At 51.5% G+C, this 17,583-nt stretch overlaps 1 protein-coding gene across 8 annotated transcripts; it reads left to right on the top strand.

Annotated features, from left to right (window-relative positions):
• The first annotated feature begins 42 nt into the window (after window positions 1-42).
• On the top strand, window positions 43-17,360 carry Xlr5c (X-linked lymphocyte-regulated 5C). Of its 8 annotated transcripts, none has more exons than NM_001414853.1 (9): window positions 43-176; window positions 10,168-10,304; window positions 10,850-10,919; window positions 11,828-11,862; window positions 12,918-13,035; window positions 13,762-13,861; window positions 15,283-15,381; window positions 16,757-16,861; window positions 16,956-17,360. In NM_001414853.1, exons 2-9 carry the CDS (start codon window positions 10,199-10,201, stop codon window positions 17,028-17,030), a joined length of 708 nt encoding a protein of 235 aa, NP_001401782.1. In that variant the 5' UTR covers window positions 43-176; window positions 10,168-10,198; the 3' UTR covers window positions 17,031-17,360. The 8 variants fall into 8 exon arrangements, with proteins under 8 accessions (NP_001401782.1, XP_087454966.1, XP_087454969.1 ...); XM_087598840.1 differs by having other exon boundaries at window positions 73-176; window positions 10,853-10,919; window positions 16,956-17,359; XM_087598841.1 differs by lacking the exon at window positions 43-176 and adding an exon at window positions 4,625-4,745 and having other exon boundaries at window positions 10,853-10,919; window positions 16,956-17,359.
• Window positions 17,361-17,583: the final 223 nt, after the last annotated feature.

Raw genomic sequence — 17,583 nt, 5'->3', positions numbered from 1 at the left:
ATGGCTTGTCCCCGTTGTCATGGCAACCACAGTGTCATCGGGAAAACATTCTCTCCTAGTAGCCAGTTCTCTGAGGAAATCAGGAAGTACTAATCCACCCACCCGGGAGGCTGACTGTTCACTTACATCCCTGTCACCTGCTTCTCCCACCATCCCCTGCAGCTGCACACATGAAAGTAAGTAAGGGTGCAAACAGTACAAAAGGTGATACTGCCGTTCCAGGGTGCCCAGCCTTAGATTTGACCACAGAGGGTCTGGGATGAGGCAAGACAAGAGATCCCAGTTTCCGTCCTCCTGCCTTCTAAAATAAGGAGAGCAGGGCCCACCTCTGAGAGGGCCGCCTTTTGTTCCCCTTTCCCCTGCCAGAATTAGGAAGGCGGGCACTTTGTCTGTTTCTCCTGACGCAAATAAGCATTCCGGATCACTCGGCAGGAAACGTGGAGGACCATAGACCTCCACAGGATAGAAAACAGCACAGGAGTTCAGGTGGCAGCGGCATCAAAAAATCCATCCTGCATCTCAAGGAGGAAGCGGAGAGAGTCAACTTCAAATGGCAGGGGGCTTGGGAAACCTCAAAGCACCCCCCTCACCCCCAGTGACACATTTCCTCCAGCAGTGCCACACCTCCCAAGCCTACCCAAAGTAGCACCATCTACTAGGAAGCAAGAATGCAAATGCCCCAGACTGCAGAAGATTTCTCATTCAAACCGCCACCACCACCCACAAGGCATGCACACATACACAGGAGCGTACGTGTAGGTATGCAAGAGTATGTATACACACACACACACACACACACACTCACACACACACCACTCACACACACACACACACACACTCACACACTCACTCACACACTCACTCACACGCACGCGCGCGCACACACACACACAAGCATACACAATCATACATGGACACACACACACACACACACACACACACGAGCATACATGCACACCCACCCCCTTCCGCAGGCACAGAGGAAATTGTGTTCCACTAAGCTGTCCCAAGACACGCCTGCCACTCTAGGCAGCCATGCCTTCATCCAGTGAGATGTCACCAGAATAGATGACACCAGTTTGGACAGACACCTCTTCAGGGTTTTTCTACTCTGCTCGTGGCATATATACAGATCCTTACACAGAGTGACTTTGGTCAGAGTGATTTCACTGAAAATGCTTCCAATGCCTGTAAAGTGACGGTGATTTCCTTCTGAGGTATTCTGCTCTGTGTTTGTAGCATGCTCGGCTCATCTCTTCATCGTGAGGGCTAATTCGGGACTTTTCCACTGCGATTTGGGCTGCCTTGAGCTTTGTCATGCCTATATCGGCTTGAATGCCTCTGTACAGGGAAGTGGCACTTACCTAGGAGGGGTGGATTGACCCCGTGCTGGGCTGATGGAACATTTCTCATCTTGATAGACACGTAGATTCCCCAAACCCCAAACACACACAGCACCGGAGCCTTCACAGTAATTCTTAATCTCCTTCCTAAATAGTCAGGTGGAGGCTGGCTGGATTTAACTGCCTCTCTTGTATGTTTCTTGCATCTCCCAAGGCCTGACTCCACGGAACACGTGTTCTGAGCCCCCATGCTTCATGCATGCACAGATGATGTGGTGGTGAAACGTGGTCAACATAGATCCCCAGCCCTTGGGGGAAGACAGTAGGACCATGAAGTGTCAGAGCCGGAGGGGAACAATACAGTGATAGCCAGGAGTCTCAGTTGTCCTTTAGATCAGACAAAGCTCTTGAAGGCGAAAAGGAAGGGGGCCCTGCCCCTTGTGTACTTTTGCAGTCCTCACTGGACGGACACCTGGGTCCTCTGGAGTAGCAGCCACGAGCGATGGTTAGACAGGAGGGGCTCACTGCGGCCCAGTGTGCAGGCACGACCACAGACACCGGTCCAGCACGCACATCATCTTCAAGTCTCAAATTACAGTCCTGTGATTGTTTGGTGGGTGTCACTTCATCCAGTCTCATGCATGGCTTGGAGCTTTCAGTTGGGCATGCACAAACTGGGAAGTCACCTAGGAAAGGCCGGCATCTGCATGTGAGCACTAACCCTGGGAAAGGAGGGTCGCAGGTGATTGTCCTGAAAGGATGCCTGAATAGCTGAGCAACAAGGTATTAGGGCCAATGAGGTGATGCCATGGGCCTCAAGTCCACCCTGGAGTGGACAAAGCCCAGAGGGCCATCCTTGGAGAGCTTTGTCAAGGTGCTAGGGACTGGTAAGGGGCGTGTGTGTAGGGACAGCACGTCTGCCCCTGCAGAGACAAGGGACCCTTCCACAGGGCCCTTTGTGTGCCCCCGCGATTCTGCACAGGTCCACGCATCCTGCTGTCTGGCACGAAAACTTCATGGTCCTACTGGCCTGGTCCTCCCAAAAGGGCTGTGGGCCTGTGTCGTCCATGCTTCACCACCACAGCATCCATGCGTGCACAAAGCCTGGGGTCTCAGAACACAAACAGGTTCTGTGAAGTCAGACTTTAAGGGGGGACTGAAAAACAGGCAGCGGAGGTGTTCCGGGCACATTAGGCCCTTCCTAGGTGCGATCCCAGTTTCTGCACGGACAGCCGAAACTCAAGTCAATCTTGCGCATTTACGGGGCGTGCTGGCTATGGCAGAGGGGTGCGAGATGCAGCATCATTGGCCAGGCTCACACAGGGCAGACATGGTTTTCCACAGGGCAAGAGGATATGAGGAAGACCTGGGACCTCCCAGGAGGAGAAACGGGGTCTCAGGGATTGTGGTGGGCTATGTGTGTCCCAGTAGGTGAGCAATTAGGTACTGAGACCCAGGAGAGTCCTGAGGCAAAGGTCCAGCGGGAGCCTGAATTCCACAGTGGAGTGGAGGAGGAGGGGAAGGGTGGTGTGGGAAAGCTTTGATATGAAGAAGCAGGGACTGAGAAGGGTGGGCAGGACAGCACGTGTGCTTGTAGAAGGACTAGGGATCTTCCACGTGGCCCTGTCTGAAGACGTCCTTGGGCACAGCAGACAGTCATCCAGGTCCACACTTCCACAGTTGGGCCTACTCAAAACAGGTCTATGGGTGTTTCGGGTCCTGCCAGGCCTCAAGGGCACCGTTTCCTGTTTACAAACGCAGGGCTGCTGGTGGGCCTGTTATGGTCTCATCCCCCACACGCAGAGTAGCTGTACCCCTCTTGTTCCATGAGTACCAGCTATCTTCATATTGTTGCTTTAACGTGCCTGCCAGTCACTGACACGGAGAAGTGACTTGCCTCAGAGCAAGGACATGCTGGCCACACAGCCTGATTTGTTCTGTATGTTCCGAATGTTCTGTATGAGGTCTGCTAATCTTAAGAAATTCCAGGACGCTTTACGTAAGACCCACCAAATCAAAGGTCAACATGAGTCGTTGTGTTTAAAATATCTCGAGTCAGAGCTGACCACCAGGCAGCACTTCCTACACTTGCGTATGAACTCGTCGTGGGTTTTGCAGATTTTCTTTTCCTTTATAAGCTGACGGGGAAAAAATATATCCGTTGTCATAGTTCAGATAATTCTGAGTTATGTTCCTGGTCTGACCAGCATCGGGCTGTGTGTTCCATAAACTGTTCTTACTTAAATGAGATCAGTGTTCACATGGTTCGTCTGGCCATTCCTGAACCCCCAACAAGCTTATCTAAATACAAGGACTGGGCAGGAGCACTCATTCGCACCCATGCTTCTCCGCAAAGGTCGAATACTCTCTAGAAGTGAGGGCCAACCAACGTTGACCACCCTCCAGGCGAAGCAGGGCAACCGTGGTGAGGTGTGTTCTTCTAGGTGAGTGACCAGATATTAGGAACCGGGGTAGCCTCCCTGAGGTGATGTCTGGTGCTCGAATTCCACACCGAGTGACCTAGACCCCAGAGGACCGTCTGACGACATCTTGCGAGGGTCGCAGGGACTGGGAGGAGTGAACCGGGCAGGAGGTTTGCTTGGGGAACGACGTGGGACCTTCTGCGTGGATCTTTCTAGGGTGTCTGGGTACTGCAGAAGTTCTCTGAGGCTGGGTGTCTACTAGGGCTCTTTGAAAGCGGCGTGGGTTCTTCAGGTCCCTTGAAAACCTCAACACGGCGATGGTTTTATTGACACACGCCCAGCCCCCGGCCCCAAGTCCCACATGAGTGACTGCCAGGTGGCCTCTGCCTGGGACCAGATTGGCAAATCTCATGCATGTGCACACATTTTCCATCGTGGCCCAGCACTTCCGGAAGTGACTTCGCACTAGCTGTGGCCTCCCCCGAGGGAAAGATGGGCTTGGTGGGATTGTAGGAGGTGTAAATCCCCTAGCTGAGCGACAAGGCACCCTGAGACATAAGGCAATACCCTCCGGGAAGCATCGGCCCCCTCACCCAGTACACTCTGGAGGCTTGGGGTGGGGGTGGGGGCGTTGGGGATTCTGTGGGAGGTGTAATTCCCTAGCTGAGGAACAAGATATCGCGAGACCCCAGCTGGAACCCTTCCGGAAGTGATCTCCAATGACACTGCCCACCCTCGAGGGTGAGTGGGGTTTGTGGGCTCTTAGGAGGTGCATTTCGATAGCTGAGCCACCAGGTATCGCGAGACCCAAGGTAAAACCCGTCGGAAGTGACGTTCAAAAGCCGTGCCCACTCTCCAGGGTAGGTGGGGTTGGGGGGACTGTGGCAGGTGTAAGTGTATATCCAGCGACAGGGTTTCACAAGGGCCGAGGTAAAACCCTTCCGGAGTTGACTTCTGATAGTTTAGCCTTCTCTCGAGGGTAAGAGGGGTTGGGGATTGTACGAGGTGTATCTCTGTAGTAGAGCGAAAAGGGATCACAAGACCCAGTGCAAAAGCCTTCCTTAAGGGGTGGCAAAGTACTGCGACCACCCCTTCGAGGGTAAGAGGGGTTTGTGGGGAGTGTGCGAGGTGTAATTCCCCAGCTGGGCTACAAGATATCGCGAGACCCCAGTTTCACCCTCCCGGAAGTGGTGTCCAACAGTCGTTCCCACTCTCGAAGGTTCGACGGTACGAGGAGTTCGGGGGAACTGTGGGAGGAGTGATACCCTAGCTGGGCTACAAGGTTCCCTGAAACTCAAGGTTAAACGCTTGAGTAAGTGATGTCGGAAAGTCGTTTCCACTCTCGAGTGTAAGTGGGTTTTGGAGTATTGTAGGAGATGCATTTACCCAGCTGGGAGAAGTGACGGCCAATAGCCCTGCACACTGCAGAGGATCAGAGTGGGTTGGCGGGATTGTAGGGGGTGAATGTCCGTCCCTAGGGTGGTGAGATATCGGGCACCCTCAGCGGTATACTGCTGCAGCTGACTTCTCACTGGCTGTGACACCCTTAAGGGAGACTGCTGTGAGGAGGTTTTTCCTAGCTGGGAGACAAGGGTTCCTGAGTCCTGTGCTAGAACACTCCCAGAAAGGATGTCTCCTTATTAAGCTTTTGCCACCGTCCAGGCTAAGAGCACATTTTGGGCACGGCTTTGGGGCTGTTTTCCTTGCTCAGTGCCTGTGCATCCCGAGACACGTGGCAATGCATTTCGGAACATGACGCCTCACAAGCGGTGACCACCCTGGAGGGCAGCTGGGGACGGGGGGGGGGGCGCTTATTTTCCTTGCTGAGTGACAAGATAGCGGGACCCACGGTAGTACATGTCTTCAAGCGACTTCTCACTAGCTGTGACTACCCTGGAGAGCAAGAGAGGTTTGGGGGGATTGTTAGAAGGTGTATTTCCCTAGGTGAGTTTCTAGACATCGGGTCACACAGTAGTACAATTTTGGATGTGATGTCTCACTGGCTACAAGATAACAAGGGCAACAGGGGTTTGGGGGGATTTTTTTTTTTTTTTGGTTCTTTTTTTCCGGAGCTGGGGACCGAACCCAGGGCCTTGCGCTTCCTAGGCAAGCGCTCTGCCACTGAGCCAAATCCCCAACCCCTGGGGGGGATTTTAGGTGTGTTTATTTCCCTTGCTCAGTTACTAGGTATCAGGCCCCATAGTAGTATACTTCCGGAAGTGATGTCTCAGTAGCTTGTACTACCCTCCACGGGAAGAGGGATTTTGTGGAATTGCTGTGAAACATGTTTCCCTTGCTGAGTGACTGGGGTACCTTGTTAACTACAGTAGTGCAGGAGGTGACTTCTCGAATTCCTTATGGAACTTGAAAAGGCCCCAGAGTTCAGTCTGGAAAGGTTTGTCAGGGCCACTGTTTCCTGTTCACCAGTGCTGTTTAAGCTGCTTTAGGCCCACAAGTGTGCAAGCTCAACATCCTGCCCCACCCCTCCCCTCCCCTCCCTTTCAGCCTGCCCCACTCCAGGTCCTCCACACCCTCAGTTGTCATGCTTGCTTTTCCAGATGCAGAGATGCTTATTTTGTGGGAAGCCTAGGTAGGCACGACCCCCCGCCCCTTTCTTGGGAAAGGACGGTATCGGGGCATCATCGTGAATCCTGTCCACCTAAGTTTCTGAAGAGGTATTGGGACCCAAGGTAGCCCGAAGCAGCCAGAGCTTCACTTCTGACTGTGACTGCAAGGAGGCCCAGTTGGGTGGTCTGGGAAAGCTTTGTCAGGACTGCAGGGCCTTAGAGAGGTGGGCCAGGACAGCATGTGGTGTGGAGAGAGAAAGGGGTGGGGGGCTTTCCCATGAGTCCTTTTTCTACTCTGAGCTGACTCCTGACATGTGGTCAGGTGGAGGCCATGAAAGGCAGGTCCATTTAAAAGGGCACACGGTAAGGGGCATAGTTCCAGTCCCTTCCAGCCCTTGCTACTGCAGTCCCACAGTTTAGTCATGTAGAGCTGCAAGCCCAAATCACACATGCTTGATTGCCAGATGGGTCTCACCCTCTAGCACCTTGGACCAGGCTCATACATCCCTTCATGCTGTTGCACAGAATCAGAAGTCATCCCATTCAGGGAAATGGGACCTAGCTAGGTCAGGTAAGCCTCTGAGGGGAAGAAGGCTGTCACCTAATCCAAGTGGGTCCCAATCCAAGTGGGTCCCTGCTCTGATGGTTCCACAAAGAGAGTCAGCCATGCGCCACGGTGCTTGGCTGTGGCATGGAGCACGACCTCGAGGTGTCAGTTCCCTGGTTGAAGTGATTTCTGAAAAGCATACTTCTGCCAGGGACTAGAAAGAATCCTGACCTCTGCTGCTGGTCCTTGAAGGTGTGTGAGGAACAGAGTGAGGGATGGGTGTTGAGGGAGGGGGGACACGGAAGATCCCCATTGATCCGTGTGTACGCTTTGGTCAGTGCTGGACCTCTGCATACACTGAGGCTCAGCCTTGGGCCCTATTATGATGGGGATGTCTGTCAATATTTGAGATGTCCGTCGGGCCCTTCCACACATGGCTGCTGCAGGGCCCAAGCCAGGCATGTGTTGACTCTTGGATCTATCCCTTGCGTGAGGACCTCCAAAGTGTTACCTTGTGTGTCTGTATGGTGCTCCCAGGCCACCCATTCCTCTCTGCACGGTCTGCCTGGACCAAAGATGAGTGCTCGGCGCTCACCACAGGCTATCACAGTGTGCCTGTTGGGCTAGCCACAACTACGTGAATTCGCCGAGGGGCCTCATACACGGCCAGACCGATTCATGTTCACCTGCTGGGCACTCGTTCCTTGCCCATATCACATACCACGCATGCCATGGGCCTCTCTGATGTACTTGTGCCAGCTGGGTCCACATGCTGGGGCCGTTCTCCTGCACAGGTGCTGTTCCACACAATCAGAGAGCAGGATTCTGGAGGCAGGCATGGGTAGGCGTTAGAGTCCTCTAAAGTGAAAGAGGTTTCTGGCGGGAGGGGGGTGTTTGATTAGGACCGTCTGGTGGGTGACTGGTTACTAGAGGAGGCCTCCTTGAAGTCCATTGTTGTGGAAACTGTCAGAGTGTGGAGGGTGAGATCAGGCTCAGGCATGGTACATCCAAGCTGGGCCCAGGAGGTGAGGTGCAGGTGCAAACAGAAGGGTCCTGGGGGGCTGCAGCTTACCACCGAAAAGTGTGAACCATTATAAGGGTCCCTCCAGGCTCTACTGTAGGCATGGAAATGAACTGCAAGGGACAAGAAGGAAATCCGATCCAGTATGTCTTAGTTAGCCTGTGTTGGTTCGAGCTACTAGACTCTCACCCCTGGGAAGTTTATTTTAGACATATTTAAGTACCATGCAATTGTGGGAAGGAAAAGTTCCGTAGAAAGAGTTAATCTCAGTTCCGTGTGGAGAATGACTACATGGAAGCCCAATTGGACTAATTGGAGCCTAACTACACGGAAAGCAAAGTATAGGTGACACCTACCTTGAGGATGCATTCTGCAACTTGGGGGCCTAGGATCTGGTGTGGTTTCAGTCCTACAGATAGTGTGGAGGTCACTAGGCCATAAAGCACGTTTTGACATCCCTTCCCTAAGGGAGGGAGGGTTCTGGGGGTCTGCATTCCACCTCGCAGCTGGGGTGTGTGAACGCTGCTCAGGCAGACTCAAGGAGAGGCAAAGGTCTGGGAATGTAGCCTAAGATGGGGGCCCCAGCCCGGGTGAGAAAGACTGGGGGGAGGGGAAGGCTGAACCTCATGAGAGAGGGATTCCCCAACTCCCAGTCTTCTAGTCCCCACTGGGAATAAATAAGGTAGAGTTTGGAAAGGGGGGGGGGCTGCACAAGCCAGTTTTGAGCCCAGGGACAGGGACAGGGGGAGGGGCAACTCTGGCTTAGCTCAGGGGCGAGTGTTCTTGTCCAAAGGTCAGAGGGGCCTTTTGCAGGAGACTTAGAAGGCAGGGGCTGGGCATGACTAAGACTTCCCCTCACAGGGGTTGGGGATTTAGCTCAGTGGTAGGGCGCTTGCCTAGCAAGTGCAAGGCCCCGAGTTCGATCCCCAGCTCCGGGGGGGGGGGGGGGGAAGAAGAAAAAAAGGACTTCCCCTCACAGCGGTTCCTTGATGAGACAATCAGTTTGCTTGTCCAAACTGTTTGTTGCTTATTCATCGTGGAAAATGGGTTCAGGTGATTCACTCAGGGTGGACCAGAGATTGAATACGTTTTGCAGAAAGGAATGTTGGTGAAGGGGCCAGTCCATCTAGATACCTCATTAGCATGGAGAACTCAGGTGTTCTGTGCTATGGGACTAGTGGTCAAGATACTTGGGGGTGGGGTGGGGAGGGTCACGGTCACATGTTCCAGGACAGGAACCGGGTACGAGTAGTAGATGAAAAGCCCTCCCATTCTCCTGTACGAGAATTTACCAGGGTTTCTGTATCTGCTCAACCTTCCCAGATTTTGTCTGGTGAAACAGTGCCCCATGTCTCACAGGGTTTTACTGACTGACAAAGGAAACTAATGATGCAGCTCTGCGGGAGGGGGGAGGGGGGAGGGGGGAGTCTGAGATAAACTTAAAATTCAGGGTGTTCAGGTGTGACCTGACCCACCACAGGTGGCAGTGACCACCAGGCTGTTAACAACATCCACTATCCAGCGTTCTGGGTGGAAAAGAGGCATATACATTTCTTCTGTTGATGACACGAGCCTGCCTGCAGCCTTCACATCCCTGGTTTCTGTAGTCCTTGTCTGTGAGCACAGAGACTTCATGCCCTCCACAGGCTGTGTGTCATCTTGGATGAGTATACTGGGGAAGCTCTGCATTTGCCTCCAGTGTATCCTCTGGGTCTCTTCCTGGAGGCCTGGGTTTCTGTCGTTCTTCCGAAGCATCTAGACTGAGAGTGGGTAGGAATGTCACCTGAAGGGGGTTGGGGATTTAGCTCAGTGGTAGAGCGCTTGCCTAGGGAGCGCAAGGCCCTGGGTTCGGTCCCCAGCTCCAGGGGAAAAAAAAAAAAAGGAATGTCACCTGACCCTCGACCATTGCTTGCCAGGGCACGGCTCCAGTGACCTCATTGGCCATTGGAAGATTGGTGTTTGTGACTAGACAGCAATATTGGATCACTTGGCTTGGGGTCTAGCCCAGCTTGTCTTACCCTGGTGACAGGAAACCAGGAGAAAGAGCTTCTGGGTTGTAGAGAGCTCTGCATTCAGCCAGGGGAAAAAAAATGGGAGAGGATGTGATTAGACCTTGCGGGATATTGATGTCACCCTTCCACCTCCTCTTTGCTCCAGCACAAGTGCCAGCACACATGGCCACAGCCTCTGGAGCCCTGGTCCCTGTTTTCATTGAGCGTCATGAAATTCAGCATCTTTATGCTGTCTGTGCATACCAACATTTCAGGAATCCCATCTGACCCAGGAAGGCTCCAGCCATGTCAAGCAAGGAGCAGAAGGCCATGAAGAAAAGTGCCAAGCGCCCGAGGGTAGATAAGACCCTCCCATCAGATGACTCGAGGAATCCAGTTGCAGCCAATCCTGGTAATAACCGATACAGGGCTTAGGGGTCTGGGTCCAACCTTGGGGATGCTCTACTACTTGGCACATGGAACATGGGGGCAGTCTGTTGCTAATCAGGCCATTCCATGGTATTGCGGCTGGGCAGGCTGCGGTGGTGGGAGTGCGGAGCACAGAGGGCAGGGCGATTGAGATTCAGACTCTGACCTCGGATTCTCAAGCATGCTCTGGGGTTTGGTCCTCACCGGACATTCTCAGCCCATGGCATAGATACAAGGCTCCCAGAGACACTGGTCTTGGCCAGCATGCCTCTGAAGAAGCCCGGGGGTCACAGGGAATTTTCTCGTAAGGCGTGTACACACATGTATCTGCTGTCCCTAGACTCGGGACAAGCTGAGTTTCACCTGTGGGGCTGGGGTGGGTGAGGGGCATGAGTTCCGGGAAGACTGCTTCCAAACCCATGTTTTGGACATGGGCTCAACCAACTAGAGAGTGGAGCTGTTTCCCATGCAGGATGATGAGAACAGCATGCTTCATTTGCAACGGTTTTTCCTTCCTTCTCAACGCAGCAGACAGTCCAGCTGTTGGTACCAGTGAGATGGGCAGCCTTTCCTCAGGATCAGACTTGAAAGAGGCCAGGTGATGTCTTAAAGGGCTAGCCTTCCCCATGAGGTAGTTTCAGTGTGGTTGTGTGCAGGTATACAAAGCAAAAGGTTCCCTGTGCCGGAAAATGGGTCTAAGTGGGGACGTGGTGCTAAGTGAAATAGGCCAGCCTCAAAGAGACTACTGCCACATGTTTTCTCTCCTCTGGGGTTCCTGGATTACAAATACGTCCAGAAAATGATATGACCCGAACTCAGAGGGGAGACTGGGAAGAGGCAGGCAATACCCAGTTGAGGGGAAGGTTAGCAGGGCTCAAGGGGAGGTGGTGAGAGGTAGAATCTGGAGGTTGCACATGATACCTGGCATGAAAGTTGAAGAGATACTGTCTGGGTGATGGAGGAGGACTAGCAGGAGGGTCTCGAGGAAGGAGGAGAGTGAATGTGGCTGGAGTGCTGGACACACGGGGGGGGGGGGGTACGCACCTTTATGATACCCTCTGCTTCCCCTTGAACGGATTCTGGGAACCATTTAGTATAAAATCCGCTATGCTGCCGGAACACAGCAGGCACAAAATCACCTCTTGAGGAGAAGAGATAACTTCTGTGCAGCTGCCTGCAGTTGGGCAGGGAACACCTGGGTTGTGGTTTTTGTGAGCCGCCCAAACCCAGCTTTGGGTGGGATTCCTGGGGATACAGTAGGCTTTCAGTCACTTGTGCTCCAGGAAGTGACCCTTAGCCAGGTACCCATATGTATCTGCAAAGGACTCTTTGGTTCGGTAAGAAAACAAGGACAAAGGAATAAAATTAATGACCCAAAGAGAGGAAAATCCGACTTTATCCCACATAAGCTTTAGCCTCCACAAAACACCAAGCCTCTCCTTTTCCTTCGATGCAAACTTCGGATGTTTGTCCTCAATTAAGGATTCTGTGTTATTTTTCCCACAGGGAGCCTGTTCCAAAGAGGATGCAGAATTTCAAAGGTAGGTTTGAGCAGGTCTGGTAGTCCCAGAAGTTTCTCTCCAACCCTCCGACTTATGCAGGTTGAGAATGTGGTCGCTGAGAGACAACAGAACTCTGGAACAGTTCAGTGACTCACAGGATGTTTCTGAAGAAGAAGTTGTCCTTTGGCCTTCAGGGGTTACCTTTACCTTAACTTTTAAGATGCTGCCGTAAGCAGGGGAAATGTTGTAGCTGTTACCCAAGCTGTTGGGAGAGCTTCGAGCTTCCTGCTTCCTGCTTCCTGCATCACTGAAGAGTGTCATCAGAGGTGATGGGTGAGCAGATAAGTCTCTGCTCTTTAACTTGCTGCAGGAGTGGTACGTGAGATTTCAACAGCTGTTGGTCAGGTTCTGAATTAAATCAGTTTTCTGGCTTTCCAAAGTTGCTCTCCTCCACAAACCCGTGCCAAAGGAGAGCTTGTAAAAATCGCCTTTAGTCTGTAGACATTTACGAGCCTGGTAGGGACCTCCCAAGGCAGCACCAGGCAGAAAAACGAGATAGCTTGTGCACTTCCTGCATGCCACACTAGCTTGTTTTCTGTCGTCCAAGGTAACAAAAGTCGGTGTGCCACGTGTCCCTCCAACCAAGACAGGTTTTATTCACTTGTGTCGGTGGACCAAGGCAACTTTACTAGAGAGCCATCATCAATTCTTAGCCAGCAATGTAGAGTCAGTTCATACAAGCAAGGAAGTCTGACAGCGCTGCTCTTTCTGGTGCAGAAGAACTGCTTGGGTTTTGAAGTGTCCAGAAAATTGATTGTCAAGTGGCATTCTTTAGTCGAGCTCGATGCCCCATGCCTGTATTCCTAGCACCTAAGAAGTAGAGACAGGATCAGGAACTTGAGGATGGCCTCAGTTACATACCAAGTTTGAGGCCAGCCTAGGCTGCAAGAGGCCCCGTCTTTAAAAGCAAAGCAAGACCTGACAACAGATGCATAGGTTTTCATATTATCCTGTAGGTGGTGTCTCTGGGAAGAAAAAGCACTTCTTCCTCTGGATATGTGATGTGAGGTAGTGCCGTTTCTCTTCTTGCATAGGTGATGTTAACAGGTTACTTAGGGAAAAGAGGAAGCAGTTTGAAAAGGATGTAAATGCCTCTTTCAGAAGCCTGAATGAAAACCTCCAGGGTATTTTGAAAGCTCAGCAAAACTCAAGGTAACATTGTGACCACGGGTAAAGGAGATCTGTATAGCTTTTACTCTAGCCAAGTCATCCTGTCTGCCATCTCGATGGTGCCCAGAGTCAGATAGCTGATGGGTTTTCCAGAGCACAGCCTTTTTCTCTATGACCTGGTCCTTTTCATAACCAATGAGAACCCCTCTTTTATGGAACTGAGCTGTGTTAGGCTCAAGACTGGCAAGACTGCCTTTCCTCCCCTATCAGATAACAGTACAGGTCACTTCTAGTAAGGAGGGCCAGTCCTCTGTGGTCCACAAAACTGTCCCTATTAGGAGATATCACCAGAGCTCTCTTTTGTAAGCCCCACGTGGGGAAAGGGTTCTGTGTGCTCTGTCTGTCTGTAAACCCCATAGGGTACGTTGCCTTCAGGACATGGACTTAGCCTCTCAGAATGTATAGGTTACTCCATAAGGGGAAGGGAAGATGAGTCTCATTTTAAGCCAGAATTGCCACCTTGGGAGAGCATACGCTAATACACCCTCACTGTTTGAGAGGGAAGACATGTGAAATGATGTCTCTGGTAGAAGCTTAAGACAAAATTCTTATGGAATGAGTGTCAACATTTCACCTCTCATGAGTCAGTGTAATTTACTCCCCCTTTCTCTTTTGCTCCGAGCTCCTGTTTCCCAATGATGAGTGTGTGTCATTGGCTTGCCCGCACCCTGTGTGACCATGCTCTGTAATCAGTACTGTGTTTTACAGGGAGGAGCTTAAGTCCATATACTGTGAAACGTTTGGGTCCCTGCACCAGAAGTGGCTGGATGAGGTGGACAGAACAAAGGATGAAGAAGAACACCTCAGCGTGAGTGGTGCTCTCAGCTTGGAACACATCCTCTGCTGTGGCAGGTTCCCTGGTGGCAGGGTTTCGTGCAGCAGGTCTGGAGGGAAGGGACAGGACATGAGCTCAGGGAGACAAGGAGGGTGGTGGGTGTGGTGAGGAGAGATGGGCCTTCCTCCCTGACTCGTTTCTTTTCCCTGTGGAGAGATGACAAGGAGGGTGATGATGGGTGAGGAGCCAGGTTGGTGGGGACATCTGGGGATGAGCAGGTAGCGTCTGCAGAGTGCCGGGGAAGGTATGGGATTGTGTCCTGAGCGGGGAGCCTTCAGGATCCCCAAGGTGCAGATGCCAAACAGTGGGAGGGCCCCAAGTAGCCTTCTGACATAGGGATCAGGGATGCAGAGGACCCATGTGGCTGTGGCTGTGGCTGTGGCTGTGGCTGTGGCTGTGGCTGTGGCTGTGGCTGTGGCAGGGCAGATGGAGACTTGGGTGTCAGTGGTTGGAGTTCAGCCCAGCCCTGTCCCCAGAGGAGAAGAGGGAAAAGGTTGCCATGCAGTGATGGACCTGTGATGGTGACTGAGTCACCTTTTCCCTGGAGGTGAGAATGGGGTTTTGGGGACAGGTACTGGAGTCTGTGGTGCCTCTGGGGTTCTTTCTTCCTGCTGGAGGATGGAGCTGCCTTCTGGAGATTCTGACTTCCAGAGGTGGGGAAGCGGAGGCTGGTGTACTGAGGGAGATGGAGATGGAGATTGATTCCAGTCTGGCAGTGAAGAACATATTCTCTAGAACCCACCGATTCTCCCAGGGATATAGCCAAAGTCCTGAGGGCTGCTCATTTAGAAAACTCAGGAAAATCATTAACTTTCCTGCCTTAGTTTCCTAGAAGTAAATGGTTCCATCTTCTGAATTTTTTTTCTTGATGTGCAATTGCTTGAAAACAGGAGCGGATAACGGTGGTTATTCTTCTTCTCTGTCATTCTTATCTTGCTGATAATGTAGTTCTTGGGGTGTCACCATGTGGGGAGTCACTGACAGGTGAGGAAGGTTTAGTGAAAAACCTTTTTGGAAAGATGGGTTCGCTTGGAAGCCAATCTTTGTGCCCATCGAGTTTGACCAAAGAATCCCAATACGTTATGAAAACTGGGCCACAGTAGAACGTTTTGTCCTTAATTTTGGTGAGGTGGGAGTTCTACAGATTAGATGTATCTCATGTTAATTTCAAAATGAGGAGTTAGTTCATGTGAATTTTGCCCGGATGTGACAGAATGTGTCACTCTGTGACCGGCCAGACACCTGTCAGGTTGTTTTTGGTACCGAAGGTCATGTCTTCAACCTTGATCATGAATGGTAGACCCCACAAAACACCCCGGGAAGCAGTTGCTGAAAGCAGCTGGGTTGGATGCTCAATTGTATGACACTTTATCATTGATTTCCTCTTTTTTTAGTTTTTAACTCAGAAGCAAATGAAGATTTTACAGACGGCTATAGCGGATCATGAAACCAAGCTTGAAAACGCCAAAGATATGTGTGACACATTTTTGAAGGTCTGGTAGATTGCACTCGAGAACAGAACACATCCTTATGTCACACCACGTGTCTATAAAAGCAGGAGGGAGAATGACCCTTTCTCAATCTGTGGGGAAAGTAATTAGCTTTGAAACTGGTGATCCCATTCTCGTTGGAATGTTTGCCCCACATGTCAGAAAAAGGCTTGGTTTTGTTTAACCCAGGAAACTGATGACCTTTACCTTTAGTGGGAGAGTGTGCTAGCATGGGAGTTGCTGACTGGAGCTTTGGTCTCCTGATCGCCCTCTGCTGCTTCTCTCAGGCTTCTGTACTTCCCTAGACCTCAGCTCTGAGGAGTTAGTTGTCCTACTGAAACAGGGCCCTGAAACCCCTTCCATATTTCCCAGTGGCCTTCCTTCTTAATTCTCCCTCTTTCCTGTGTCCTCTGCAAACACCCTTCCTCCAAAAGCTCCACTGGCTGCTTCTGTCCTGTCTTCCCTCCTCCTCCCCATTCTCCAGCTTCCCCTGAAGTGACTCCTGTTCCCTGTGCATGCTTTGAGTCTGCTCTTGGCCCAGGTAGTTCCCTGTGCCTTGTCTTCCCTATGGAAATCCTATGATTTCACCACTCAAAGTCGCCCTGTCAGTCCTCCTCAGTCACGTGTCCAGCAGGCTCTCCTTCCTCACCCATTTTCAGCTAGTGTCCACGCCCTATGCCCCCCTTTTTTTTCTTTTTTCTTTTTTTCAGAGCTGGGGACCGAACCCAGGGTCTTGCGCTTGCTAGGCAAGCGCTCTACCATTGAGCTAAATCCCCAACCCCACGCCCTATGCCCTTAAGGTCCTCTGGGCCCTGGGAATAGGGCAGAGACTGGACAGGCATTTTTTGGTTGGTGGACAGAAGGTGACATGGTTCTTTCTCCTGTGTATCCTCCACGTACATCCTCTGTACATGTTCTTTGAGAGATGATCAGAGGGGATCGAGTGCTCACTTCAGCTTTTCCTAGCTTAAAAGGGCATGTGATTGCATGCTGTGTCTTCTCTGTGAAAATTACATTCCGTGGACACAGCGAACGAATGGTTCCTAACCCCTGGAAACCTTGGGGGGTCTCCAGCACGTTCCTGTGCCTCTTTCCATGTCTGCTCTGGGTGGCGTTTACCTGCTCATCCATCGGTTTCCTGAGATAAGTGACTTAGGCTGTTCTCGTCTCACAGTGGTACTGAGCTCAACTGTGGCACTGCAACTTTTTGTGGAGAGTTCATATAGGTGCACAGGAAGTAGCCACTGTTCTTACTTTGATTCATGACAGGGATCATTTGGATATGCAATGTCGGTGCTTTTGAGATTAAATGAGGCGAGGTGTCAGTCAGTTCAGGGCTCCAGGATCAAGTACCTTCTTTTGTTGTTGCTTGTTTCAGAAAGCCAAGGACTTGAGTCAACACCGCAAAACCTTCATTGGCAGTCAGCAAACTAAAGTGGAGAAGGAAATCGCCAAGGTGCAGGACAGAGTTATCGTGGAAACGGTAAGTCATGTGTCTTTAACACTGTGCGCCTCGGGCTGGCTTCCTGTTAGCAGAGATGAAATGAAGATCCTCTAAATCTCCATTTTTCAAACAGCAAGAGCAAGACGTATCCGTTGTTCAAACATACCTTCAGTCCCTGTTCCATGACTGCTCTGAAGAAACCATCTGAAGCTCACACGTAGGATGCACAGGGAAGGGAGCATTAGCCACGCTGAGAAGAAGTTAGTAGTAGTGGATGCAGCTCCTTTCCCTTTACCCTTATTTGTTACAGTTGACACTGTTAACCATTAACGGAACCCCCAGCAGTTCTGTGAGTAGCAACACTTAAGTGTGGGACGTCCAGGCCCACGACAGCAAGGGAGATACATTCTGCCCGGTAGCAGCGGCAGTTACATTTTGGAAGCAAATGTCATTTGATTTTGTGGTTGGTTCTCTGTCACTTCCCCAAAGTGAATGTCACCTTACTTTAGGAAGAAGTGAATAAAGATGGGACCCGTTTTGCTGTGCATGCTTTCATTTATACATGAGGTCACACAGACCCAGTTCCGTTGCAGTTGGGACTTGCTGGGACTTGCTGAACTCAGGCGTTTCTGTGCTCGGATGTGCTAAACTGTGAACAGGATTCCCACAGCAGAGCCAGATCCTAATGTGCTAGGCTGGGGCTGTGGCAGTTCCCAAAGACACCCAGACTCATTTCAGTGCTGTCTTCAACACGGGTTGAA

The sequence above is a fragment of the Rattus norvegicus genome, chromosome X (assembly GCF_021556685.1).
Source record: "Rattus norvegicus strain SHRSP/BbbUtx chromosome X, alternate assembly SHRSP_T2T, whole genome shotgun sequence".
NCBI classification, from domain to species: domain Eukaryota; kingdom Metazoa; phylum Chordata; class Mammalia; order Rodentia; family Muridae; genus Rattus; species Rattus norvegicus.
Note: the sequence above shows the minus strand (reverse complement) of the source record. Positions and strands in the feature narration are given on the sequence as shown.